At 61.7% G+C, this 24135-nt stretch overlaps 2 protein-coding genes across 5 annotated transcripts; both read left to right on the plus strand.

Annotated features, from left to right (window-relative positions):
• The first annotated feature begins 6921 nt into the window (after positions 1-6921).
• On the plus strand, positions 6922-12776 carry ENTPD2 (ectonucleoside triphosphate diphosphohydrolase 2). Its single transcript, XM_016962218.4, has 9 exons — positions 6922-7122; positions 8647-8764; positions 9340-9490; positions 9630-9789; positions 9871-10098; positions 10462-10716; positions 10903-11022; positions 11817-11951; positions 12037-12776. The coding sequence occupies exons 1-9, from the start codon at positions 7006-7008 to the stop codon at positions 12238-12240; spliced, it is 1488 nt and encodes a 495-aa protein (XP_016817707.2). The 5' UTR covers positions 6922-7005; the 3' UTR covers positions 12241-12776.
• A 1428-nt stretch (positions 12777-14204) lies between these two features.
• Positions 14205-21436, plus strand: NPDC1 (neural proliferation, differentiation and control 1). Of its 4 annotated transcripts, none has more exons than XR_010148524.1 (9): positions 14205-15013; positions 17818-17964; positions 19706-19831; positions 19909-20079; positions 20156-20222; positions 20295-20379; positions 20457-20536; positions 20738-20922; positions 21029-21436. XR_010148524.1 is itself a non-coding variant. In XM_016962216.3 (9 exons), the coding sequence occupies exons 1-9, from the start codon at positions 14902-14904 to the stop codon at positions 21011-21013; spliced, it is 906 nt and encodes a 301-aa protein (XP_016817705.1). In that variant the 5' UTR covers positions 14205-14901; the 3' UTR covers positions 21014-21436. The 4 variants fall into 4 exon arrangements, 3 of the variants coding, with proteins under 3 accessions (XP_016817705.1, XP_016817704.1, XP_016817706.1); XM_016962216.3 differs by having other exon boundaries at positions 20826-20922; positions 20993-21436; XM_016962215.3 differs by having other exon boundaries at positions 20826-20922.
• The last annotated feature ends 2699 nt before the right edge of the window (positions 21437-24135 follow it).

Consider the following 24135-nt stretch of genomic DNA (forward strand, 5'->3'; position numbering starts at 1 on the left):
GAGTCTGGGAGGTCGAGGCTGCTGTGGGCCAAGATTACATCACTGCACTCCTGCCTGGGTGGTAGGGTGAGACCTTGTCTCAAACACACACACACACACACACACACACACACACACACACACACACACACCAATAAAGGTATAAATAGGTTTTCCTCTTTCATGAAAAGAATAGTAAAACAGGAAACAAACATGACAGAAACTTGGTTGAGAAAAAGTACACAAAATATCTGGCTAGATTAATCAAGAAAAAAGAAATAAGGCACAAATAAATGATATTAGGAATAAAAAAGAGCAAAATAGTCACACATGCTGCAGAAGTTAAGCTGATTCTAAGAGGATATTTTAAATGAGATTATGCCAATTCAGCTGGAGTGGGTAACTTCCTAGAAAAATACAAAATCAGCCACATGGGCAGGCTTACGCCTATAATCCCAGCACTTTGGGAAGCTGACGCGGGAGGACTGCCCGAGCCCAGGAGTTTGGAACCAGCCTGGGCAACACAGGGAGACCCTCCACCTCTACAAAAAATAAAAAAATTGTCTGTGTGTGGTGATGTGCCCCTGTGGTCCCACCTACTCGGGAGGCTGAAGTGGGAGGATCACATGAGCTCAGGAGACGGAGGTTGCAGTGACATGTGATTGCACCACGGCACTCCAGCCTGGGCAACAGAGTGAGTCCCTGTCTCTAAAAATAATAATAACAAATCTCAAAAAACAAAAAAGAAAGAAAGAAAAGAAAAAAATACAAAATTGGCTCAGGAAGAATAGTTAATAGGGGTCTGGCCCTGTAACTATCAAAGAAATGGAAACAGTACTGTAGAAGCCAGCACAGTGGCATATGCCTGTAGTCCCAGCTATTCCAGAGGCTGAGGTGGGAGGATTTTTGAAGCTCAGGAGGTTGAGTCTAGCTTGGGCAACATAGTAAGTCTGGTCTCTAACCCATCTCTTAAAGACAAAACAAACAAAAAACTTCCCACAGAAAAATCGGGCCTAGGTGTTTTTTTTTTTTTTTTTTGAGACAGAGTCTCGCTCTTTCGCCCAGGCTGGAGTGCAGTGGCTCGATCTCGGCTCACTGCAAGCTCCTCCTCCCGGGTTCACGCCATTCTCCTGCCTCAGCCTCCCAAGTAGCTGGGACTACAGGCGCCCACCACCACGCCCGGCTAATTTTTTGTATTTTTACTAGAGACGGGGTTTCACCGTGTGAGCCAGAATGGTCTCAATCTCCTGACCTCGTGATCCACCCGCCTCGGCCTTCCAAAGTGCTGGGATGACAGGCGTGAGACACCGCGCCCGGCCTTTTCAGGCAAGTTCTACCATAAATTGCAGGAACAGATAATCCAAATATTACGCTAATTAAAAAAAAATTAAAGCAATTTTTTTGTTTGTTTGTTTTTGGTAGAGACGAGGTCTCACTATGTTGCCTAGGCCAGTCTCCCAAAGTACTGGGATTACAGGTCAGACCATCATGATATCAAAACCATAGAGGAGGCCAGCCACGGTGGCTCACACCTGTAATCCCAGCACTCTGGGAGGCCGAGGCAGGTGGATCACCTGAGGCCAGGAGTTTAAGACCAGCCTGGCCAACATGGGGAAACCCCGTCTCCACTAAAAATACAAAAATGAGCTGGGTGTGGTGGCACATGCCTGCAGTCCCAGCTACTCAGGAGGCTGACGCACAAGAATCCCTTGAGCACGGGAGGTAGAGGTTGCAGTGAGCTGAGATTGAGCCATGGTACTCTAGCCTGAGTGACACAGCAACACCTTGTCTCAAAAAAAAAAAAAAAGGCAAAGGGAAGCCAGCCATGGTGTGGACCTGTGGTCCCAGCTACTGCAGAGGCTGAGGCAGGAGGACCATTCGAGGCCAAGAGTTTGAGGCCACAATGAGCTATGATTGCACCACTGCAGTCCAGCCTGGGCAATAGAGCAAGACCCTGTTACTAAAACAAACAAACCAAAGACCTGTTACCTACTTACAGGGAAGAGGCAGCAGGTGGCAGGGGAGGGGAGAGACTGTTACCAAAACACTGAACCTGGGGTTCAGTCCAGGTCCTGCTGTTCGCTGCACAGAAAGCCAATCACGGAGACCAGGAGCACCGCCAGGGGGAAGGCTTTAAGCCGGCTGCAGCCAAGGAGATGGGTGCTCAGTCTCAAATCCGTCTCCCTGACCCACTGAAATTAGGGGTTTATAGAGCAGGGAAGCCACGTAACTAGGTGTGAGAAAACAGGAATTAGGGGCAGCTGAAGAAGAGGAGTTGGTCAACAGGAAGCTGGTGGTTGGCCAGGCAATCTTGACAGCTGGGGGGTCTGGCGTCTCATTGTCAAGATACCGTGATCTGGTGAGTTTTAGCTCTTTCATTCTATCTGGGGGCCTCATGGTTGGTTTTCTGAGAAAGGAACTCAAATAGGACAAATGTCACTTTCTCAAATATTAAGACTAGGAGGATCAATTTCTGTGTTTATTCAAAGAAACCATAAACATCAGTTCCATGGGACAATTGAGCTGGTTTCAAAATCAAAGAAGGCCAAAGCCAGGCGGGGTGTGGCACACACCTCTAGTCCCCAGCTACTCAGGAGGACTGCTTGAGGCCAGGAATTTACCAGCCTGGGCAACATAGTGAGGCCCCGGCCTCTAATAAAAGGAGATGGGAGGCTGGGTTTGGTGGCTCACGCCTATAATCTCAGCACTTTGAGAGGCCAAGGCAGGTGGATCACTTGAGGTCAGGAGTTCGAGATCAGCCTGGCCAACATGGCAAAACCCCGTCTCTACTAAAAATACAAAAATTAGGCTGGGCACGGTGGCTCATGCCTGTAATCCTAGCACTTTGGGAGGCCGAGATGGGTGGATGCTCAGGAGTTTGAGACCAGCCTGGGAGCAACACAGTGAGACCCCGTCTCTATTAGAATGCAAAAAAATTAGCCTGGTGGCACACGGCTGTAGTCCCAGCTATTTGGGAGGCTGAGTCAGAAGAATTGCTTGAACCAGGAGGTGGAGATTGCAGTGAGCCGAGATCACATCACTGCACTCCAGCCTGGGCAACACAGGAAGAGTCTGTCTCAAAGTAAATAAATAAAATAACATAAAATAAAATAAAATGCTCACAGTGCCAGCTAGAGCCATTGTTCAGAAAAGAATTTGGCACTTGCTAGAGAAGCAGAACACACACTTGCCTGACAACCAGCAGTTCGGTTCTGGGATGCTCCCCAGAGAAGTGCTCGCAAGAGCACACATGCGGCCGGCGCGGCGGCTCACACCTGTCACCCCAGCACTGTGGGAGGCCGAGGCAGGCGGAGAGGCCGGGCGCGGCGGCTCACACCTGTCACCCCAGCACTGTGGGAGGCCGAGGCGGGTGGGTCGCCTGAGGTCAGGAGTTTGAGACCAGCCTGGCCAATATGGTGAAACCCTGTCTCTACTAAAAATACAAAATTAGTGGGGAATGGTTATAGGCGCCTGTAATCCGAGTTGCTCAGGAGGCTGAGGCGGGAAATCGCTTGAACCCAGGAGGTGGAGGTTGCAGTGAGCTGAGATCGCGCCACTGCACTCCAGCCTGAGCGATAGGGCCAGACTCCACCTCAAATAAGAAATAAAATTAAAAAAAAGAGTGTATATGTGCAGAGCAGCAATCTCAGCAAAGCCTAAAGCCAGACACTGTGTGTTCACCAGCTGCAGCGACACGCCGTCTGCATGTTCTCACTCACAGGATGGAACACAGCAAGGAACAAACGAGCCACACCTCTCAGTGTCAACAGGGTGAATCCCAAACGCGTAACGTGAGTGAAAGAAGCAAGTCCCACAACAGCACGTCCAGCACATCAGAGACCACCGATGGGGGTCCTGCTGCCACCCTGGCGTTGCTCTTACCAACTGTGCATATGTGCACCTCCCATTCTGTTGTGTCTCCGACCTCGAACAGGACAGCACAGGCTTCCCCGCCTCCCGTGGGCCTTTGCAAAGTCTGCTCTCCCCAGGCCGGTGGGTGCCCTCCCCACGGGGCTCCCTGTGCATGCATGGAGCCTGGCGTGCTTTGGGCCCCCAGGAGTACTACTCAGCAAGCGTTTGTTGAATGACTTAATGAGCACCTGCAGAAAGGGAGCAGTGAGTGAAAGGCCTTTCACAATGAAACCATCAAGGTGTTTCGGCCACAGCACAAGCTTCTTTTTTTTTTTTTCTTTTGAGATGGAATCTCGCTCTGTCGTCCAGGCTGGAGTGCAGTGGTGCAGTCTCAGCTCGCTGCAACCTCCGCCTCCCAGGTTCAAGCGATTCTCTTGCCTCAGCCTCCCAAGTAGCTGGAATTACAGGTGTCTGCCACTACAGCCGGCAATTTTTTTTTTTTTTTTGACTCGCTCTGTCACCCAGGCTGGAGTGCAGTGGCGCGATCTTGGCTCACTGCAAGCTCCGCCTCCCGGGTTCACACCATTCTCCTGCCTCAGCCTCCCGAGTAGCTGGGACTACAGATGCCCGCCACCACGCCCGACTAATTTTTTGTATTTTTAGTAGAGACGGCGTTTCACTGCGTTAGCCAGGATGGTCTCGATCTCCTGACCTGATGATCCGCCTGCCTCAGCCTTCCAAAGTGCTGGGATTACAGGAGTGAGCCACCGTGCCCGGCCCACAACCGGCTAATTTTTGTATTTCTACTAGAGACGGCGTTTCACCATGTTGGCCAGGCTGGTCTTGAACTCCTGACCTTAAGTGATCCACCTGCCTCAGCTTCCCAAAGTGCTGGAATTACAGACGTGAGCCACACAGCACAAGCTTCTGATGTGAAGACTGAGGCAGGGCAGCCAAGATGTCAGCAGGCCTCAGGAAAGCCCCCCTCCCTGGGAGGTCTGAGCCCTGCATGGGCTGGAGGCTCTGAGTTCCCTCCCCCAGGGGTTCTCCCCTAACCTCTCTGCATCCGCATGTTCCCAGCTCAGCCGGGGTCATGTGCAGCACATCTGGAGGCCCCGTCCCCGAGAGGGTCCTGGAAGCCGAGAGCTGCCCCACCCAGAGGCCCCTCCACCCCTTCAGCTCCTGCCAGCTTCCCTCTGACGCTCTCCCAAGTCTGCCTTCCAGGGTCCCTGAGTCCATGCCAGGAAGGGGCGTTCCCCCGCCCTCACTCCGTCTCAAAGAGAGCTCAGCCTCAGCCTTTGTCCTGGCCGCTCTGGGCTCCCTGCCTCTCCCTCCGCAGGCGAAGCTGGGCACTCGGCCATGAGCCTGTCTCCCCGGGGCAGAGTCCAGCTCCCCTCTCCCTCCCCATCCTCTCAGGCCTGGCAGACCTCCCACTCCCTGGCTTGAGCTTTTTGTCCATGAAAAGAGTCCAGAACACCAGGAAGCCCTGCTGGGCCTGGAGGGAAGCGGGGTACTGCAGGCCAGTGGGGGTCGCAGCACCCTGCCTCTGGGCGGCCTTTGTTCCTTCCTTTTCAGGCATGATGTGCACTGTGCGTGCCTCTCCCTCCTCTGGGCGGTCAGGGGTGGAAGAAAGGCCTGGGGTGGGTGGGGGGAAACTGGGGCCTGGGGCCTGGAGCTTAGCACCGGCAACACCCAGAGATTGCCTGCTGGAGCCCCGCCAGGCTGGGCTGTGAGGCTGAGGCAGCAGAGAGGCTTCCCAGGGTTCCCACCCCTCCCTTTGGGGTCCTGAGCTGGAAGAAAGATGCCTTTGCTGGGCCTGTGGCGCCAGACCCTCAGCCCAGGCAGCAATCCCAGCACAATTGTCACTGCCCGTTCCAGAAGGCCGGGCATGGTCTGGACCCTGCCCAATGGGGCTGCCCTTTGGGCCCCAGCAGCCTGCACTCCCTGGTGGCCTTGCCTCGTGGCTCCCTGATGCTGTGTGGCTGGAATTATTGGGACAAGAATTCCCACTTTGCAGCAGGCGCGAAGGAGGTGGCCCCTGGCCGGGCTGGGATGCTGGGCCTGTGAGGCTGCAGAGCCGAAAGGCCAGCCATGTCATGGGAAGGAGGGGCAGGGCTTGCTTCTGGGGCCAGCTGCACTTCGCCTGCCCCAGCCGTCCCCAGAAGCCTGTTGCTGACCCGCACCCCAAGCCTGGCCTGGGGACCCTCTTCCTTGCCTTTCAGGCCACGTAGAGGCCCCACCTGTTTCCGTCCTGGGGAAGCCTCCTCTGGCCTCCGCAGCCCAAGCCTCTGTGCCCCTCAGGCCGAGGGGGCAGCAGGCGCGGCCGAGGCCCTGGGCTGGGAGGTATGGACCTTTGGCCCGGTCTGTGCTGCTTCTCTTCTGTTTCTCGGCTCGGTGTGACCTGGGCCGTCCCTCCCCTTCCCCGCTCCTGCGTCCTCACCTTCACCTCAGTACAGGGCCCAGGTGAGGTGGATCTGACTGGGCCTCAAGGGTAGGTCCGGCCTGGGTCAGCTGCGTGTCTCTGGAGCTGACCTGCGCGGGCTCAGCGCCGCAGGCTGGCGGATCCTTGCTGGCCGGGAGGGCATCCCGCAGGCCAGCCTGGTCCTCACCAGCCCTGGGAGTTGGCGCTCAGGGCCCTGCTCCACAAACAGGTGCTGACCCTCGGCTTCCTCCTGAGTCCCCAGCCCGGGCCCCGCGTGGCTCCGCAGCCGACAGTGCCTCATTCCTGCAAGCGAGTCTGGCCTCCTTTCCCGGGCCCGGGAAAAGCGCGGCTCTCCAGCACAGGACCCTCCGAGCCAGCCTCGCCCGCCCACCCCCACGCCAGGTCTCCTGCCTCCACGGCCGGGGGATCCCCTTGCTGAGTGGGCGGGAAGGGGAAGGTGGGCCATAGCCGCGGGGCGCCCGGGCTCAGACCCGGGAGCGGGGGAGCGGTGCTGGTGACTCAGCCGCGCCCGCGTCTCTCACCTGCGCGGGCCGGACGGCGGAAGCTTGGGAGCAGAGGCGAAACCTGTCCGCCCGTGGGCGTGGCCGGTGATGGGCGGGCCCGCCCGGCCTCCCGCCCCTCGTCCCGCCCCGGGGCCCCTACCCCGCGGTCCCGCGGCCCCGCCCGCCTCCGCCTCCGGCTCCCCGCACTCTCCGGGTCCACGCGTCGTCCTCCGGCGCACCCGCCCGCCCATGGCCGGGAAGGTGCGGTCACTGCTGCCGCCGCTGCTGCTGGCCGCCGCGGGCCTCGCCGGCCTCCTACTGCTGTGCGTCCCCACCCGCGACGTCCGGGAGCCGCCCGCCCTCAAGGTGCGCGCCCGGGCACCCAGCGCACGTCTGGGGAGCAGCGGGCCGGGCTTGGAGCCGGGGAGGGGGTGCGGGCTGGGAACCTGAGCAGGATCAGCCCGGGACCCCCACCGTGCTCTGCTCCTGGCGGGCTGGGTGGGGTCCCGGGTTCCGCGCCCTGCGCTCCCCGACCGGGTACGCGGAGGGGGTGGGGGCGCGGTGGCGCTTCCAGGGCGACGCGGTGCTGAAGGAACAAGTCCCGGGAATTCCGCGCCCGCCGCCGAGTCCGTCAACGCAGCCCAGGGGCTGTGTCCCCGCTCCCGGGATGCAGCCCAGCGATGCCCCCTGGGTGCTGCCGGACGCCCGCCCCCAGGCCTGTGCGGGCCCCCAGGGGCACTCCGGGCCACTTCTGCCCTGTGCCGCCGCCCCGGAGGGTGCGGTTAGAGCCACATCGACTGGGTATTCAGCCCAGATGGGGATCCACAAGCCCCAGGACCCAGGGCCCCCGCCAGGACACGAGAGTGGCCCAGAAAGAGAGGAGGGCTTGACCGGAGCAGCCCTGGCCGGTCCTCAAAAGGCTGGAGCAGGCTAGCCTGGATCTCCACTCCAGCAGGCCCAGGGACCTCCTGGCCGGCCCCTTTAACCCTTTATTGGGCTTGTAGGGGGGTGGGGTGGAGAGCCAAGTCCCCCAGCCCGATAGGGAGTCAGAAGCAGGGAGCTCTACGGCCCTGCAGGACGGCCATGTGGCGGTGCACGCGCTGGCCTGTTGATGCTCTGGGCTCTGGGGAAGCCTTGGTCGGGATGGACTGGTGCGGCCCTCTCGGAGGCTGGAATTGGCACCCGGGCCTGGGAGGCTGGTCCCCAGCTTTCCAGGTGGATCCAGGATGCTGGGGCAGGAGCTGGAAAAGGGCATTTACAAGCTCATGCCACTCAGGTCTGCAGGAAGGCCCACCCAGCACCCCCAACGAGGCAGGGCCAGCTTCTCTCTCTGGCCCTGGCTTGGAGGCCTAGGGAGAGTGTCTTCAGAGCCGACCTGGCTCTGAGGCCCACGGCCAGCCTCGGCGGGCTTTCTTGACCTGGGGCCCTGCCTCCTGCATCCTCAGGTTGGGCTGCCGTCAGAGGAGCTGGAAGGAGACAGAGGAGGAAGGAAGGAAGAGGGACTCTAGGGAGCTCCTCCTGCAGAGGAGCTTCCTCTCCCTGAGCCTGGGAAACTTGTGCCCCAGGGAAAAGTCCCTGGGGACCCTCTGTCCCTCTGTCCCTGACTCAGTCCCTCAGTCTGCCCTTGCCAGGAAGGCTGCTGCCCAGACCCTGGCATGCTGGCTTCAGGTAGTCAGGAGGGAAGAGTCACCTGCCCCGCACCTCCCTGTTCTCCTTCCAACCACGGCCTCAGAGGAGGCCCTGGCCTCCTCTGAGCTTCAGCATGAGGCTTGGCACATGACTGGGTGTGGGGGGGGGGGTGGCAAACTGGAGGAACCCAACTTCACGTTTGGTGTCAGGGTGTCAGGGCCCCCGGACACCCCAGGCTGACTCCCTCCCCCTCTCCCCCAGTATGGCATCGTCCTGGACGCTGGTTCTTCACACACGTCCATGTTTATCTACAAGTGGCCGGCAGACAAGGAGAACGACACAGGCATTGTGGGCCAGCACAGCTCCTGTGATGTTCCAGGTGAGGCCCAGCCCAGCCCAGCCCAGCCAGGACGCCCACTCACTGCAGGGTCTTTGGGGCCCTCTCCAGCCTTAGCCAGTGCAGGTCCTTCTGCTTAGGGTTGGGTGGGGCTCACTCCAGGCAGAAGCCCTAGAAAGAGAGAGGCTGGTGCCCCTGCACCTGAGTGGGGCCAGGAGTCGTTTGCATTCTAGAAAGGAAGCCTAGGCAGCAGGTGGGGAGGTTTGGGCCTCGCCGGGCCCAGTATTGGCTTCTGTGCCCCAGATGGAGCAGGAGAAGGTCTGGGGGCCTGGCAGACACACCCAGGCAGGCCTCAGGAGGCCAACCTGGGTTGACCATGCCCAGGGCTTTGTCCTAGCACCTGCACCCACACACTCTCAGCAGGCAGCAGCCTTGGTCTCCGGGTGGCACCTGGGCCGCTTTGTCTCCAACCTAGGCGTTTCTGGGGGCTTAAGCTGGGAAGGTGTGCCACCTGGTCTGGGAGCCCATGGCCCCCACCCCCACCCTCACTATCCTGGCCTACGGCCCACCTAGGGGCTGCCTGTGAGGCATAGGCTCATCTCTCTGCCTCCCTCTAGGTGGGGGCATCTCCAGCTATGCAGACAACCCTTCTGGGGCCAGCCAGAGTCTTGTTGGATGCCTTGAACAGGCGCTTCGGGATGTGCCCAAAGAGAGACACGCAGGCACACCCCTCTACCTGGGAGCCACAGCGGGTATGCGCCTGCTCAAGTGAGTGTGCCTGTGCCCTGGCCCTGTCCCCATGATAGCCTTTGGCTGTGACCCCTTGCAGGGCGGACCCCGAGCACCCCTACAGCAGGCTCACAGCCACCTGGGGAGAAGGCCTCTTGGAGTTCTCTGTGTTTTGCAGCCTGACCAATCCAGAGGCCTCGACCAGTGTGCTCACGGCAGTGACTCACACACTGACCCAGTACCCCTTTGACTTCCGGGGTGCACGCATCCTCTCGGGCCAGGAAGAGGGGGTGTTTGGCTGGGTGACTGCCAACTACCTGCTGGAGAACTTCATCAAGGTGGGCCCAGCAGCCAGCCAAAGAGCCAGGGGGCATGGGCGCCCTCGGCCCCTGGTTGACCCCACACTCCCCTCTCCACAGTACGGCTGGGTGGGCCGGTGGTTCCGGCCACGGAAGGGGACACTGGGGGCCATGGACCTGGGGGGTGCCTCTACCCAGATCACCTTTGAGACAACCAGTCCAGCTGAGGACAGAGCCAGCGAGGTCCAGCTGCATCTCTACGGCCAGCACTACCGAGTCTACACCCACAGCTTCCTCTGCTATGGCCGTGACCAGGTCCTCCAGAGGCTGCTGGCCAGCGCCCTCCAGGTACCCCTCCACCCTGGCTCACCTGCACTGCACTGTTCCCTCCTGGAGCAGAGCCTGGACAGCCACTGTGCTGTGGAAGGCTTCTCCACGCTGGGCTTTAATTGGCTTGAAAGACAGGTGGGAGGGTCAGAGCATGAGCAAAGGCCCAGTGGCTGGGCTGGGCCTGGAGAAGGGAGGGCCAGGGACGGCTCTCAGAGGGAGCCTGGTCAGGGGCGTTGGGATCTGTCAAGCAGGCAGTGGGGAGCCATGGATTGCCCCTGAGCACAAAAGTGAAGTTGCCAGAGTGAGACCTGTGGGAGGTTCGTCAGGCTGGTCCTCTGGAGCGGCGGTGGTGCCACCCTGTCACGCTGGTGATTCCCCCAGACCCACGGCTTCCACCCCTGCTGGCCGAGGGGCTTTTCCACCCAAGTGCTGCTCGGGGATGTGTACCAGTCACCATGCACCATGGCCCAGCGGCCCCAGACCTTCAACAGCAGTGCTAGGGTCAGCCTGTCAGGGAGCAGTGACCCCCACCTCTGCCGAGATCTGGTTTCTGGGCTCTTCAGCTTCTCCTCCTGCCCCTTCTCCCGATGCTCTTTCAATGGGGTCTTCCAGCCCCCAGTGGCTGGGAACTTTGTGGTGAGTAGGGGCAGGCGGGTGGCTGGGAACTTTGTCGTGGGTAAGGGCAGGCGGGTGGCTGGGAACTTTGTCGTGGGTAAGGGCAGGCGGGTGGCTGGGAACTTTGTCGTGGGTAGGGACAGGCGGGTGGCGGCAGGTGCTCTGAGCCGCTGGGGTCCGGTCACAGTGTGACTGCGCCCCCTACAGGCCTTCTCTGCCTTCTTCTACACTGTGGACTTTTTGCGGACTTCGATGGGGCTGCCCGTGGCCACCCTGCAGCAGCTGGAGGCAGCCGCAGTGAATGTCTGCAACCAGACCTGGGCTCAGGTGAGCCCCGCTCCCACTCCTTCAGGGCTGTGCGGAAGGGCTCAGCCTCCGCCTCCACATGCCTCCCCAGCCCTGCATGGACAGGCCTCTCGGAGCACCCGCTGCAGTGGGGGCGATGGCAGGCATTAGGCTGACTCCAGAGGTGGTGTGGCTGTGGCCGGGAGGCTGTGAACAAGTCGGGCGGGTTGGAGAAGCTTCGCCAGGCCCGACCCTCATCCCAGATCTGGAGGGCAGGGGGAGGCCGGTGCCCAGGTTTCTGGCTTCTGCCACTGGTTCCCTCCATGGTACCACACAAGGGAAGATGGAAGTGGGTCTGGGCACCGGGAGTGTGCCCACCGGAGACTCCAAGAGAAACGTACGAGTCGTCCCAGGACCGGGGTGGTGAGCGAGGCCCCATTTTGTCCTCCCAGGGCCTAGTCTCAGACAGACTGGGGTGAGGGAGGTGGGGACAGGCGGCGAGCCAGCGGGCAGACTCAGGCCTGGAGTTCGTCCTGTTCCCCTGGCCACACACCAAGGTGTTGCTGCCTCCTGCTCCCTGGTGGCCATGCCTGCTGTCCCTCCTCACTGGCCTTCCAGGCATGGGCGCTGGCTGGGGAGGGATGGAAGCGTGCCCTGCCGGGGGTGCCCCTCGGACTCGGTCTTGCCATTCATGTCCGGGCCTGTGTGGTGGTCTCTGGCCTCGCACGGCCCGTGTGTGTCTGGGGAGGGGTGAAGCACGCCGCCCGCCCCCTCTCCCCGTGGGGCCGAGACCTCCTGGTGGTCGCCTGCCTGACGGTGTCCCGCCCGCGTCCCAGCTGCAAGCTCGGGTGCCAGGGCAACGGGCCCGCCTGGCCGACTACTGCGCCGGGGCCATGTTCGTGCAGCAGCTGCTGAGTCGCGGCTACGGCTTCGACGAGCGCGCCTTCGGCGGCGTGATCTTCCAGAAGAAGGTGGGCTGGGGCGGGGCGGGGCGGGGCGGGGCCGACCCTGCGGGGCGGGGCCTCTCGGGAGCTGAGGCCACGCCCTTCGCCGCAGGCCGCGGACACTGCAGTGGGCTGGGCGCTCGGCTACATGCTGAACCTGACCAACCTGATCCCCGCCGACCCGCCGGGGCTGCGCAAGGGCACAGACTTCAGCTCCTGGGTCGTCCTCCTGCTGCTCTTCGCCTCCGCGCTCCTGGCTGCGCTTGTCCTGCTGCTGCGTCAGGTGCACTCCGCCAAGCTGCCAAGCACCATTTAGGGGCCGACGGGGGCAGCTGCTCCATCCCTCCCCCAACCCCTGTATCCCCACCCCGTACTCCCACCCCTCCCACAACCCCTGTACCCCCCACCCCTGTATCCCCACCCCTCTCCCAACCTCTCTCCCCACCCCTGTATCCTGCATTCCTCCACCCACCCTCTATCCCCCACCGCTCCACCCCACCACTGTCTTCTCCATCCTTCCACCCCACCCTCAGCGTCTCTGCCCCTAAGGCAGCCCAGGAAATAGGAACTGAGACTCTGGTACCCACAGGAGCCTGGGTGGGCAAAGAGCGCTCAATCCAGCTCCTTGAACCCCTCCAGCCCGCTTCAGCCTGGGCATCACTGCAGGCCCCGTGCTCCTCCTCATCCTCCTCAGGGCTGGGTCTCCAGAGAGTGGGGCCTTGGTCCTGAGAATCAGCCCTTAGAGGCTCCTTCTGTGGAGTCTGGGTCTGTACTGGGGAGGGTCACAGCCCACGGGCTGGCAGCCAGCCCAGCACCTACTTGTAAAAATTTTGTAATAAAAAGTTTTTCCTAGAGACGTGAAAGGAGAGTGTCTGTGGGGTGGGGCATCCTTGCTGTGGCCTGTGCCCCCACCTTCCCGCTGTTCTAGCCGCACGGGCCTGCCCTTGGTCCTGAGGGTGGACACCATCCCTCCCTACTGCCTTCTGCTCTGGAGCCAGGCCTGGGGCACTGGCTGCTGCCCTGCTGTGCCGTGGCAGCCTAGAGTAGCTGCAGGATGGCTGGCCCGAGGGAATGTTCCTGGGCCCTTGAGTCTTCTCTGGCCAGCAGAGTTCCCCAAAACCATCACATCCGGATCTGCGTTGGTGACCAAGGCCAGACTGAAGGTTGGGTCCTGGTACAGTGAGCCTGGGGGTGAGGGTAGAGGTCAGGGAGGTGGCGGAGAGTGGGTGGCAGCCAGCCAGGCGGCTTCCTAGGGGGCAGTCAGTGCTGGTAGAGACTGGAGGGAGGGCAGGCCCACATCAGGAGGTGGCACAGGGGTGGGAGATGAGATCAGGACCGGGACCCATAGGCAGGAATCTTGCACAGAACCTGGCTGTGGAGCCGAGCCATGCAATGGCACAGGGCACCTTGCCCTTCTCACCTGGGACTGAGTGTCCTGCACCTCCAAAAGGCATCCTGCAGCCCCAGCCAGGCCCTGCAGCCCCTCCCCAAGCCAGTTTTCTCCAGGATGGGAAGGCCTGGTCTTGCCCACTCGCCTCCTCACCTTCCTGGGAAGTGAGCTTAGACACTGTCTCTATGCTCAGTGCCCTGGCGAGGAGGGTGGTGGTTCTTATTCTGCTCTTCCCTCCCCTCTTCACCATTTTTTAAAAGTCATTTGATAAACCTGAGGGCAGCCAGCCCCAGCTTTGAAGTTCTGAGACTGGAAGGACCAAGGGGACACCCCGGGTTGGAGGTCTCACTCTTGTTCTCTGAATGACTAGTCAAAGGAGGTTTCTAGTGGGATGGGGTGGGCGTGCTCTTGGGAGGCAACAGGTGAGGTGCAAGGGGGGCATCAGAGATGCCCGTTGTCAGCTGGGCACAGTGGCTCACGCCTGTAATCCCAGCACTTTGGGAGGCTGAGGCTGGCGTATCACCTGAGGTCAGGAGTTCAAGACCAGCTGAGGCAACATGGTGAAACCCCGTCTGTACTAAAAATACAAAAATTAGCCCAGCATGGTGGCATGCGCCTGTAATCCCAGCTACTCAGGAGGCAGAGGCACGAGAATCACTTGAACCCGAGAGGTGGAGGTTGCAGTGGGCCGAAATGGCACCACTGCACTCCAGGCTAGGCGACAGAGACGCTGTCTCAAAGAAAAAAAAAAAAAAAAAAAAAAAGATGCCCATTGTCCTGAGGGAGCTAAAGGGCTGTCACCTGGGGACCCTGAACACCTTGGACAGCTCCCAGCTCCAGTCCTCAGTGGCTCCGGATCACTCTTGCCCCCTGGTGGCCTCACTGCGCGCGGCCGCCGCGGCTCCAGCCAAAGCTGCAGTCGGGGCCGGGGCCGTTCTGTGTTCCTGTATTTGCTTTTCCCGCGAGTGGGGGTGCCCCTGCCTCTGTGGGCACACCTGTGCCTTCCTGTGCACCTGCCCAGCTCGTGAGCACCTGTCTGCGTGCGCCCGGCGCTCCTGTGTCTCTGTGCGCTCGCGAGGCTAGGCCCACACAGGTCCTCTGCCCCATCGCGGGTGCGGGTGAGGGGCTCGGAGTCCTACCGGGAAGAGGCCAGAAGGGAGCGCATCCTGGAGAAGCCCACCCGCGGCCCAAACCCAGCCGGACTTCTGGGAACCGCACCGGCCCCAGAGACCGCAGGTGCCGAGACACCCTGAGGCCGAGAGAGGTCCAGCGAGGCCCGGAGAGGGGACCAGAACTGGAGCAGGGGGAGGGGGCGCAGTCTGGAGCCGCCCTCCCGCCCCCTCAGGTGGAGCGCGCAGGCGCAGTCTCCGCGTGCGCGCCTCGCCGGCGCCTCCATCCCGGATCCTTGCTGCAGCGTCAGCGCCGCCGCCCGTGCCTTTCCTCTTCCTCCTCCTCCTCCTTGGCATCCGCCTCCTCTTCCTCCTGCGTCCTCCCCCGCTGCCTCCGCTGCTCCCGACGCGGAGCCCGGAGCCCGCGCCGAGCCCCTGGCCTCGCGGTGCCATGCTGCCCCGGCGGCGGCGCTGAAGGATGGCGACGCCGCTGCCTCCGCCCTCCCCGCGGCACCTGCGGCTGCTGCGGCTGCTGCTCTCCGGCCTCGTCCTCGGCGCCGCCCTGCGTGGAGCCGCCGCCGGCCACCCGGGTGAGCGAGCGCGCTGGGCGCAGGCCGCGGGGCGCCCCGGGGCCGGGATCGCCGGGCGGGGACCGGGTTGCCGGGCGCCGCCGCCCTCGTCCTGCCCAGGCCCGCAGGCCCTGCAGGCCTGGTCCGCTGGTGGCGGCGGCCCCGCCTCGCCCACGATGGAATAAACAGGCCTGGCCGGAGGGCGCAGCGCGGAGCCTCCAAAAGGCCGCGCCGGATGGGGCTTCTGCCGGTTCCCAGAGGCGTACCTTACATTCATGGCTTCTTCCGCCGGGAGCCCGTCTGGCTCAGGCCTCCGCGCCGCGGCCATCTGGCTCTGGGCGGGCCCGCCGGGAGTCTGCCTGTGTGCGTCTCTGTGTCTCCGTGTTCGGGGCTCCTGCGGGTGTGGGGCTGGCCCTGAGTGCCCGCCGGCTTCGCTGCCGGTGCGCGTCCCGGGGTCGGGGCCTCAGTGCTGCTCTGCCTGTCCTCACGCCTTGGGTGGCGCTGGGCACCGGCCTTGTGCGCCATGGTGGGCGCTGAAGTTCTGGGGGCACTTATGGCGCAGGCTCGGGGTGCTGTTCTAGCTTCAATAGGAGGGAGACTGTTGCAGCCTCAGAGCCTCCGCCTGCATCCCCTGCCCTCGAGGGCACTGGCATTCTGTCTTTGGGACTGAGGGCTGCAGGTGGACTCCGGAGGAGGGTGATAAGCCCAGGGTCCTGGGACACCCTCTCACCTGCACAGATGGGTCCTGAGGGTCCAGAGAGCAGAGCTCCCTGCAGGAACCCAGGATGCAAAGCTGACGTTTTTCTGGGGGGACTGAACTGGGAGACTTTGCGACTGCATTCGTACAGTACTCCTGGCAGCCCTGCAGAAGAGGTGCTGTGAGCCCATTTTACAGGCAAGGAATCCGAGGCATGGAGAAGTTAAGTGGGTTGTGGCACAGCTGAGGCGCTGTCCTGGGCAGCCTGGTTCTGTGTGTGTGGCCTCAAGGGGCCAGAGTGAGGCCGGCTTCCTCCTGGGCTCGGTGCCCCTGGATGGGAGGTGGGCATGAACAGGAGAGGCTTCCGAGAATCAGAGTGTGCTCAGCCAGGAAAGGCGGAGGCCACCCATTCAGGAAACGGGGCTGCAGCTGCTGTGCTGAGCCCGGGTGGGTGGCTGGTGCCAGTCCTCAGTTCACCGGCCTCTGCAGCTTCGTGTCTGCCTCATCGGGAGACCTGGCAGGGCCCTCCCTAGGCAACTCCTCCCATTCCCAGTGCCCAGTGCTTGGAAGGGAGGGCCCTCAGGCACCCCAGACGTTGGCGGGTGGAGGGGGGTGTGCCAGCCACTGTCCAGCTGCTCTTGTTCCTGGGACCTCTTTTCAGGAGGAGGAAGTGGGGGATGGAAGCTCCTGGGCTGGGGAAAAGGGCTGGGAGGGGCCTGGAACCCAGACCCTAGAGCCAGCTTTGTACCTCAGGCCCCTGCCTTTGGCGTGGTGGACGGTGGGGTATCAGCACAGGAGCGGGGACTGCCTCACTCCCCAGGTGCCAAGTTGGCGGGTGGGCCCAGGTGGACCTGCTGGCACAGGTTTAATGTTTAACGTGCCCAAGTCCCGGCCCACTGATACTGGAGGCTGCTGCCCCAGCTCGTGGAGGGTGTGCGGTGCCTGGCGTTGTCTCCTGTGCCCACCTGCCACTGCGGCTGCTGGAACTGCCTTGAAGGAAGGCGGACAGCCTGAGGGCCCTGAGGGTCAGGTTACCAAGGAAACCAAGCCAGCCAACCAAGGTCTGGAGAAGGACGATGCCCCGTGTGGCCCCGGTGGCCCTGCCTGCAGTGTGCAGTGTGGGGCTGGGCAGAGAGGAAGAGTCCTGGTTAGCCAGAGGTGCCACCGCAGACTCCCCAGGCAGGGTTGATGGCCCTGCTGGGGTTCCCCTGGCTCCACTGGCTTGCTGTGACTGGGGACATTCCTTAGCTTTGAGGCAACTCAGCTATATCCCAGAGGGGAAACTGAGGCAGAGGGCCATTGCCCCCTCGCCCCGTTCTCCAGCACCAGGATAAGACTGATTAGCCACATGTGTCAGCTGGCACCATGGCCTGCGCCCCTCATCAGTGAGATGAAAGTGTGGTTAGGAACTAGGGAACTAGGGCCTGGCCTGCCATCCCCAGCACTGCCAACCTCGGCCTCCTGAGGCCCTCGGGTGCCACCTGGCCCCTGACTGCAGCCCCTGGTGTGGTGGCTTTGGGAGTGACCTGCCTGGGTTCTGTGTCTGAGGCCAGTGAGGTCAGCAGACTCCATCTTAGGTGTCCTTGGTGCCTGGGGGACAAGCCAGAGGCTGGAGGAGCAGCATCCCTTCCAGGCTGCACACTTGTCAGTGCCGGGTTCTGGGGAGAGCCGCACGGGAAGGAGAGGTCGCTGGCGGCATCGTTTGCTGCTCCCCAGAGACAGACCTGGGCCCTTCCCTCTGGGACTCCCAATCTGGACGGGGTTCCTGGCTTGCTGTGGGGCATGTTGAGGCCGGAGGCTGGGCTTGTGGGGCTGCACGGCCCTGCCCAGGAGAACTCAGCACTGCCTGGACAGTGAGGCTCAGCTTCTGAGCTGAGGGCTCTATCAGGCCTGGAAGTGGACCCTGGGGAGGGGTGGGGCAGGGTAGTTCTGATAAGTCCTAGGACTGTTCGCTTCCGGGTTCTGAGCCCTGGCGTCAGGGAGGAAGGGCCTGTCCAGAACAATGGCCAGAACCAGGCCCGGCCAGCTCTGGGGGTGACAGGGGCGGGTGGCTGGGGCAGCGCTGCCGTGTGCAGGGGCCGAGCCCTGCGGGGCCGTGAGCCGGCCCTGCCTTCTGCTTCCTTCCTAGATGTAGCTGCCTGTCCCGGGAGCCTGGACTGTGCCCTGAAGAGGCGGGCAAGGTGTCCTCCTGGTGCACATGCCTGTGGGCCCTGCCTTCAGCCCTTCCAGGAGGACCAGCAAGGGCTCTGTGTGCCCAGGATGCGCCGGCCTCCAGGTACGAGAGCAAAGGGGGAAGTTGATGGGGGGGATGTCCCTGCGTGAACCTCTCCCTGTAAGAAGCGGCCAGCTGGGCGCAGTGGCTCATGCCTGTAATCCCAGCACTGTGGGAGGCCCAGGCTGTAGGATCTCTTGAGGTCAGGAGTTCAAGACCAGCCTGGCCAACATGGTGAAACCCCGTCTCTACTAAAAATACAAAGTAGCCGGGTGTGGTGCACGCGCCTGTAGTCCCAGCTACTCAGGAGGCTGAGGCAGGAGAATTGCTTTAACCCGGGAGGCGGAGCTTGCAGTGAGCCGAGATTCACCACTGCACTCCAGCCTGGGCGACAGTGCGAGACTCTGTCTCAAAAAAAAAAAAAAAAAAAAAGAAGGCTGGGCGCAGTGGCTCACGCCTGTAATCCCAGCACTTTGGGAGGCTGAGGCGGGCGGATCATGAGGTCAGGAGATCGAGACCATCCTGGCTAACACGGTGAAACCCCATCTGTACTAAAAATACAAAAACAAAATTAGCCGGGCGTGGTGGCAGGCACCTGTAGTCCCAGCTACTCGGGAGGCTGAGGCAGGAGAATGGCGTGAACCCAGGAGGCAGAGCTTGCAGTGAGCCGAGATCGCGCCACTGCACTCCAGCCTGGGCGACGGAGTGAGACTCCGTCTCAAAAAAAAAAAGCAGCAGCCTGCAGCCTCAATGCCCAGGCCTGTGCCAGGTGGTCTCAGGGCCTCTGGACCTTGTGGGGTGTTGGGTCCAAGGCCTGGGAGATCCTCATTCACTCTCCACGAAGCCTCCCATCCTTTCCAAATGGAGGTGGACCCAGGCCTGGGGCAGTCAGGCCCTCCCAGGGGAAGGGCTGCACCATGCGAAATGCTGGGATGGCCACGGGAGAGGAGGGGCCCATTCTCCCCGGGCCTGGGCTCTGCAGGATCTGCCCAGAAGCCCTCCAGGCCCCCACTTCCCCGTCCCCAGGCAGCTTGCTCTTTTCCACCACTCACTGTCCTGTCCGCCTGTTGGCAAATGTTGAAGGGTGCCAGCAACTGGCTGGGTGCTGGGATTGCCCCGCTCGCCAGCCTGAGCCGCATCTGTCGGGATGGCCAGTCACTGAGTGACTTCAGGTGTGGTGAGGGCTTTGCTCAGAGGTGCTGGGGGTGGGAGCAGCAGCGGCTTCCTGGAGGAGGTGTTGAGAGGAGCACCGAGAAGTGGCTGTAAGGGTCTGTGTGGATGCACCTCCTGCCAACCTGGGAGCGTCCACCCAGACTGTGCAGCCCACAGTGGGTACCGGTGGGGCCCTGCCACCAGCCCCACCCCTGACAGCTGCCCCCGTTCTCCCAATGACCTGGGGAGGGGTCCCGGGTGCTTGGCTTCCTTCGGCTTCCCCCTACTCCTTGGGGAGTCCCTGCCCCTCTGCCCGAGAAGGTGCTTGGAGGTGGGGAAGCAGAAGGGGCTGTGCTGGCCGGCCCTTTATGGACATGGGTTGGGGTGAGAGACCCCACTCCTTCCTCCCCGTGCCTGGTCTTTGGACATTTCCCTAGCGCCTCCTCCCTTGCCCTGCCTCCACTTTCCGGGAAGCACTGCCCCTTACAGGAAGCGCCCGTGCTGTCACCATGGCAATCTGGGAGGGAGAGGGCCTCCAGGTGTGTACCCAGTCCTCAGGCTCCTGGGAGGAACCTGCCAGAAGCGGGGAGGCCGGGCCTGGGGCTACCTCCTGGACGGACCCCTCCACCTGATGGCCCCTCACCCTCCCCAGGCGGGGGCCGGCCCCAGCCCAGACTGGAAGATGAGATTGACTTCCTGGCCCAGGAGCTTGCCCGGAAGGAGTCTGGACACTCAACTCCGCCCCTACCCAAGGCCCGACAGCGGCTCCCGGAGCCTGGTGAGACCCCCGCTTCCCCTGCCCCACAGCCCTGTCCCCAGCCCAGTGCTCTCATTCTAACCTGTCCTCTCTCGCAGCCACCCTGGGCTTCTCGGCACGGGGGCAGGGGCTGGAGCTGGGCCTCCCCTCCACTCCAGGAACCCCCACGCCCACGCCCCACACCTCCCTGGGCTCCCCTGTGTCATCCGACCCGGTGCACATGTCGCCCCTGGAGCCCCGGGGAGGGCAAGGCGACGGCCTCGCCCTTGGTAGGTCTTGGTCAGGGGTGGGCAGGGGCAGCAGGGCCCCCTGCAGAAGGCCGCCCTCACATGCCCCCTCCTGCAGTGCTGATCCTGGCGTTCTGTGTAGCTGGTGCAGCCGCCCTCTCCGTAGCCTCCCTCTGCTGGTGCAGGTGAGCCAGTGGCCGCGGGCAGGGCAGGGAGGGTGCCACATGCTCAGAGGTCTCAGGCCCCACTCCCCACAGGCTGCAGCGTGAGATCCGCCTGACTCAGAAGGCCGACTACGCCACTGCGAAGGCCCCTGGCTCACCTGCAGCTCCCCGGATCTCGGTGTGTGGCCCCCTTCAGCCCTGAGGCTCCCACCCAACTCTGGCCGCCAACTGACCCTCACCTCCTCCTTCCCACAGCCTGGGGACCAGCGGCTGGCACACAGCGCGGAGATGTACCACTACCAGCACCAACGGCAGCAGATGCTGTGCCTGGAGCGGTGAGTGGCTGCCCCAGCACTGCCACCCCCACCCACCCACCCCCCATCCCCACCTCCACCTCCATCTCCACCTCCCCTGGCCAACTTTACCCCAGGCCCTGCCACCCTCACCTGCACGCTAACCTTCACCTCCCCCGCCGCCCTGCACCCTCACCTCCCCTGGCCAACTTCACCCTGGGCTGTGCTCCCCTGCCACCCCAGGGCTGAGGTGGGCTGAGTGCCCACTTCCAGACTGGGCCACTGGCACCTCGAGGGCGTGGGGAGGACCCAGCGATCCCCCCCCACCCAGGCATAAAGAGCCACCCAAGGAGCTGGATACGGCCTCCTCGGATGAGGAGAATGAGGACGGAGACTTCACGGTGTACGAGTGCCCGGGCCTGGCCCCGGTGAGTGCCTCAGGGTGCAGGGAGGGGCGAACCATCTCCTGGGGTTCCCTCCCAGCAAGTATCCCCCCAGCCCACCCACTGCCCGGCCTGACACCCACATTCGCAGACCGGGGAAATGGAGGTGCGCAACCCTCTGTTCGACCACGCCGCACTGTCCGCGCCCCTGCCGGCCCCCAGCTCACCGCCTGCACTGCCATGACCTGGAGGCAGACAGACGCCCACCTGCTCCCCGACCTCAAGGCCCCCGGGGAGGGGCAGGGCCTGGAGCTTCCCACTAAAAACATGTTTTGATGCTGTGTGCTTTTGGCTGGGCCTCGGGCTCCAGGCCCTGGGACCCCTTGCCAGGGAGACCCCCGAACCTTTGTGCCAGGACACCTCCTGATCCCCTGCACCTCTCCTGTTCGGTTTAGACCCCCAAACTGGAGGGGGCATGGAGAACCGTAGAGCGCAGGAACGGGTGGGGAATTCTAGAGACAAAAGCCAATTAAAGTCCATTTCAGACCTGCGGCTTCTGCCTGTGTTGCCAGCTTGGGTTAATCTTCCGCCGCCTCATCTCCCATTTGGGGCCCTGGTAGACGGACCCCTGAGTGGGGGGCCTGGGGTCTGCTCTTGCACCCCCAGAGGGAGGAGGCCTTTCTGTTCGCTCATTAGGAGGACCTTCCCATCCCGTGGAGCTGGAGGAGAGGCCACGGGATCATCCCCACCCTCCTCAGCCAGGCCTCACCCCTGCAGACCCTTCTACGCAGGTGGGAGAGGGGAAGGGTGTAGTGTAGGGCTGGGCCAGCCCAGGGTTGGCTCTGCGGCCCGGAAGACCCCATCCTGTGTGATAAAGAGGGCTGGAGCAGGTGATAGTCCACACACACCTGGATGCGGGTGCCCACCACCTCCAGGCAGAAGGAAAACAATGCAGACATTGAGTCTGGTTTCTCATGGGGACCACGGACGCCAGGCCCTGCAGCACACGGAGGAGGGATGGCAGGCAGAGGTATCTGTGTGATACCAGCTATGCAGAGCCAGGTGGACCCAGGGGGCCAGGTGAGGGGTGTGATGGGAGGGGCCTGGACACCTGGAGCTGGGACTTGGCCACTCCTAAATTTGGAGCAAGAAGGCCCCGAGGGAGGAAGGGGAATCATGTGGTCAAAAGGCCCAGATCAGGCCGGTACCAGGTCAGGGTGCAGGGGCTGAAACTCTCTGTCCCACTGATGCTGGGGACGTAGGAGGACTGGGTTCAGAAGCCCCTCAGTGGTTGTTAGGAGTCTGGAGGTCCAGGCACCTAGACAGCCCTGGCGTGTTCGTGTTATTAATCAGGGGTCTCTATTTATTTATTTATTTGTTTATTTTTGAGACGGAGTTTCACTCTTGTTGCCCAGGTTGGAGTGCAATGGCGTGATCTCGGCTCACTGCAACCTCCGCTTCTCAGGTTCAAGCGATTCTCCTGCCTCAGCCTCCCGAGTAGCTGGGATTGCAGGTGTGCGCCACCACACCTGACTAATTTTGTATTTTTAGTAGAGACGAGGTTTCTCCATGTTGGCCAGGCTGGTCTGGAATTCCCGACCTCAGATGATCTGCCCGCCTCGGTCTCCCAAAGTGCTGGGATTACAGGCGTGAGTCACCGCACACGGCCAGTCAGGGTTCTCTTAGAGAAACAGAACTAATAGGAGATATATATAGAGAGAGAGGGGGGCCAGGTGCGGTGGCTCACGCCTGTAATCCCAGCACTTTGGGAAGCTGAGGCGGGCGGATTGCCCGAGCTCAGGAGTTCGAGACCAGCCTGGACAACACAGTAAAACCCCCGTCTCTACTAAAATACAAGAAATTAGCCAGGCATGGCAGCGTGTGCCTGTAGTCCCAGCTATCTGGAGGCTGAGGCAGGAGAATCGCTTGAACCCAGGAGGCAGAGGTTGCAGTGAGCCAAGATTGCACCACCGCACTCCAGCCTAGAGACAGCAAGACTGTGTTAAAAAAAAAAGAAAGAAAGAATTTAGTATTAACTCACATGATCACAAGGCCCCACAATAGGCCGTCTGCAAGCTGAGGAGCAAGGAGAGCCAGCCCGAGTCTCAAAGCTGAACTTGGAGTCCGATGTTCGAGGGCAGGAAGCGTCCAGCACAGGAGAAAGATGTAGGCTGGGAGGCGAGGCCCGTTGTCTCCTTTTCACATTTGTCTGGTTGACATTCGCTGGCAGCTGATTAGATGGTGCCCACCAGATGAAGGGTGGGTCTGCCTTCCGCAGCCCACTGACTCAAATGTTAATCTCTTTTGGCAACATGCTCACAGACACACCCAGCATCAATACTTTGTATCCTTCAATCCAATCAAGTTGACAGTATTAACCATCACACCTGGCATGGGGAAGATAAGGCCCACTGGGCACCGTCCCTGGAGAAAGGGTGGGCCAGGCAGGCTGGGAGAAAATTGTTCACCCCTGCTGGGGGAGACTGGCTTGACCTAAGCAACATGTTTTGGGGGCCACAGCCCACCCAGACCAGGAAGCCCCCTTGCCTCTCACCTCTCACTCCTCACCTGTGACCTCGGGCTGGCCCTCAGCTGGGAGCCCCACGTCCCTCTGGGCACTGCTGTGATGGGGCAGGGTGTGATGGGAGCCTGTGTGTGGGCCCTGGTGTGATGGGTGCCTGCGTGCATGGGGCAGGGTGGATGCTGAGCCCACATGGCACGCCCACGCTCACGCCCACCATCCTTCACTCTAAGCCATTAGCCACAGGGAAAGCGGGTGGGTGCAGGGAGGCCCGGGTGTCACTCAAGGGCGCGGGGCAGCGTCTGGCCCAAGGCCAGCGTGTCACTGGCTGGGAGGTTCCCCTGGAGCTCCACGTTCAGTCCCTCAGGTCACAATACACACCTATCCTGCTGGCCTGACGCAGGGGCCCAAGAGCCTCCTAGTGTGTCCCATCTTCTTCTTGTTCTGGGTGTCCCCAACCTGTCCTCAGGGTCCCTGCTGCCCATTCTCTTAGGTATTGGCAAGGAAGGACTCCCTCCCAGAGCAGCTGTGTGAGAAGGGAGCCGGTGGGCCTGAGCTGGGGAAGGGTTGGCAGGGGGCTGGGTCCTCCGGTTGGGGCATAGGCCCCCATGCAGCCTAGCACCCTGCTCCCCACTCGCCTTTTTGGATTTTTTTTTTTTTTTTTTTTTTTTTTTTTTTTGAGACAGATTCTCGCTCTGTCAGCCAGGCTGGAGTGCAGTGATATGATCTTGGCTCTC

Source organism: Pan troglodytes, chromosome 11, assembly GCF_028858775.2.
Source record: "Pan troglodytes isolate AG18354 chromosome 11, NHGRI_mPanTro3-v2.0_pri, whole genome shotgun sequence".
Classification (NCBI taxonomy): Eukaryota; Metazoa; Chordata; class Mammalia; order Primates; family Hominidae; genus Pan; species Pan troglodytes.

Excerpts from the sequence above, each read along its gene's own strand:
- ENTPD2 (XM_016962218.4), top strand. The coding sequence starts at position 7,006 with ATGGCCGGGAAGGTGCGGTCACTGCTGCCGCCGCTGCTGCTGGCCGCC. Across the intron at positions 10,099-10,461 it reads TGCTGGCCAGCGCCCTCCAG|ACCCACGGCTTCCACCCCTG; the intron begins GTACCCCTCCAC and ends TGATTCCCCCAG. Across the intron at positions 11,952-12,036 it reads GCGTGATCTTCCAGAAGAAG|GCCGCGGACACTGCAGTGGG; the intron begins GTGGGCTGGGGC and ends CCTTCGCCGCAG.
- NPDC1 (XM_016962215.3), top strand. The coding sequence starts at position 14,902 with ATGGCGACGCCGCTGCCTCCGCCCTCCCCGCGGCACCTGCGGCTGCTG. Across the intron at positions 15,014-17,817 it reads AGCCGCCGCCGGCCACCCGG|ATGTAGCTGCCTGTCCCGGG; the intron begins GTGAGCGAGCGC and ends CTTCCTTCCTAG. Across the intron at positions 20,537-20,825 it reads CAGATGCTGTGCCTGGAGCG|GCATAAAGAGCCACCCAAGG; the intron begins GTGAGTGGCTGC and ends CCCCCCACCCAG.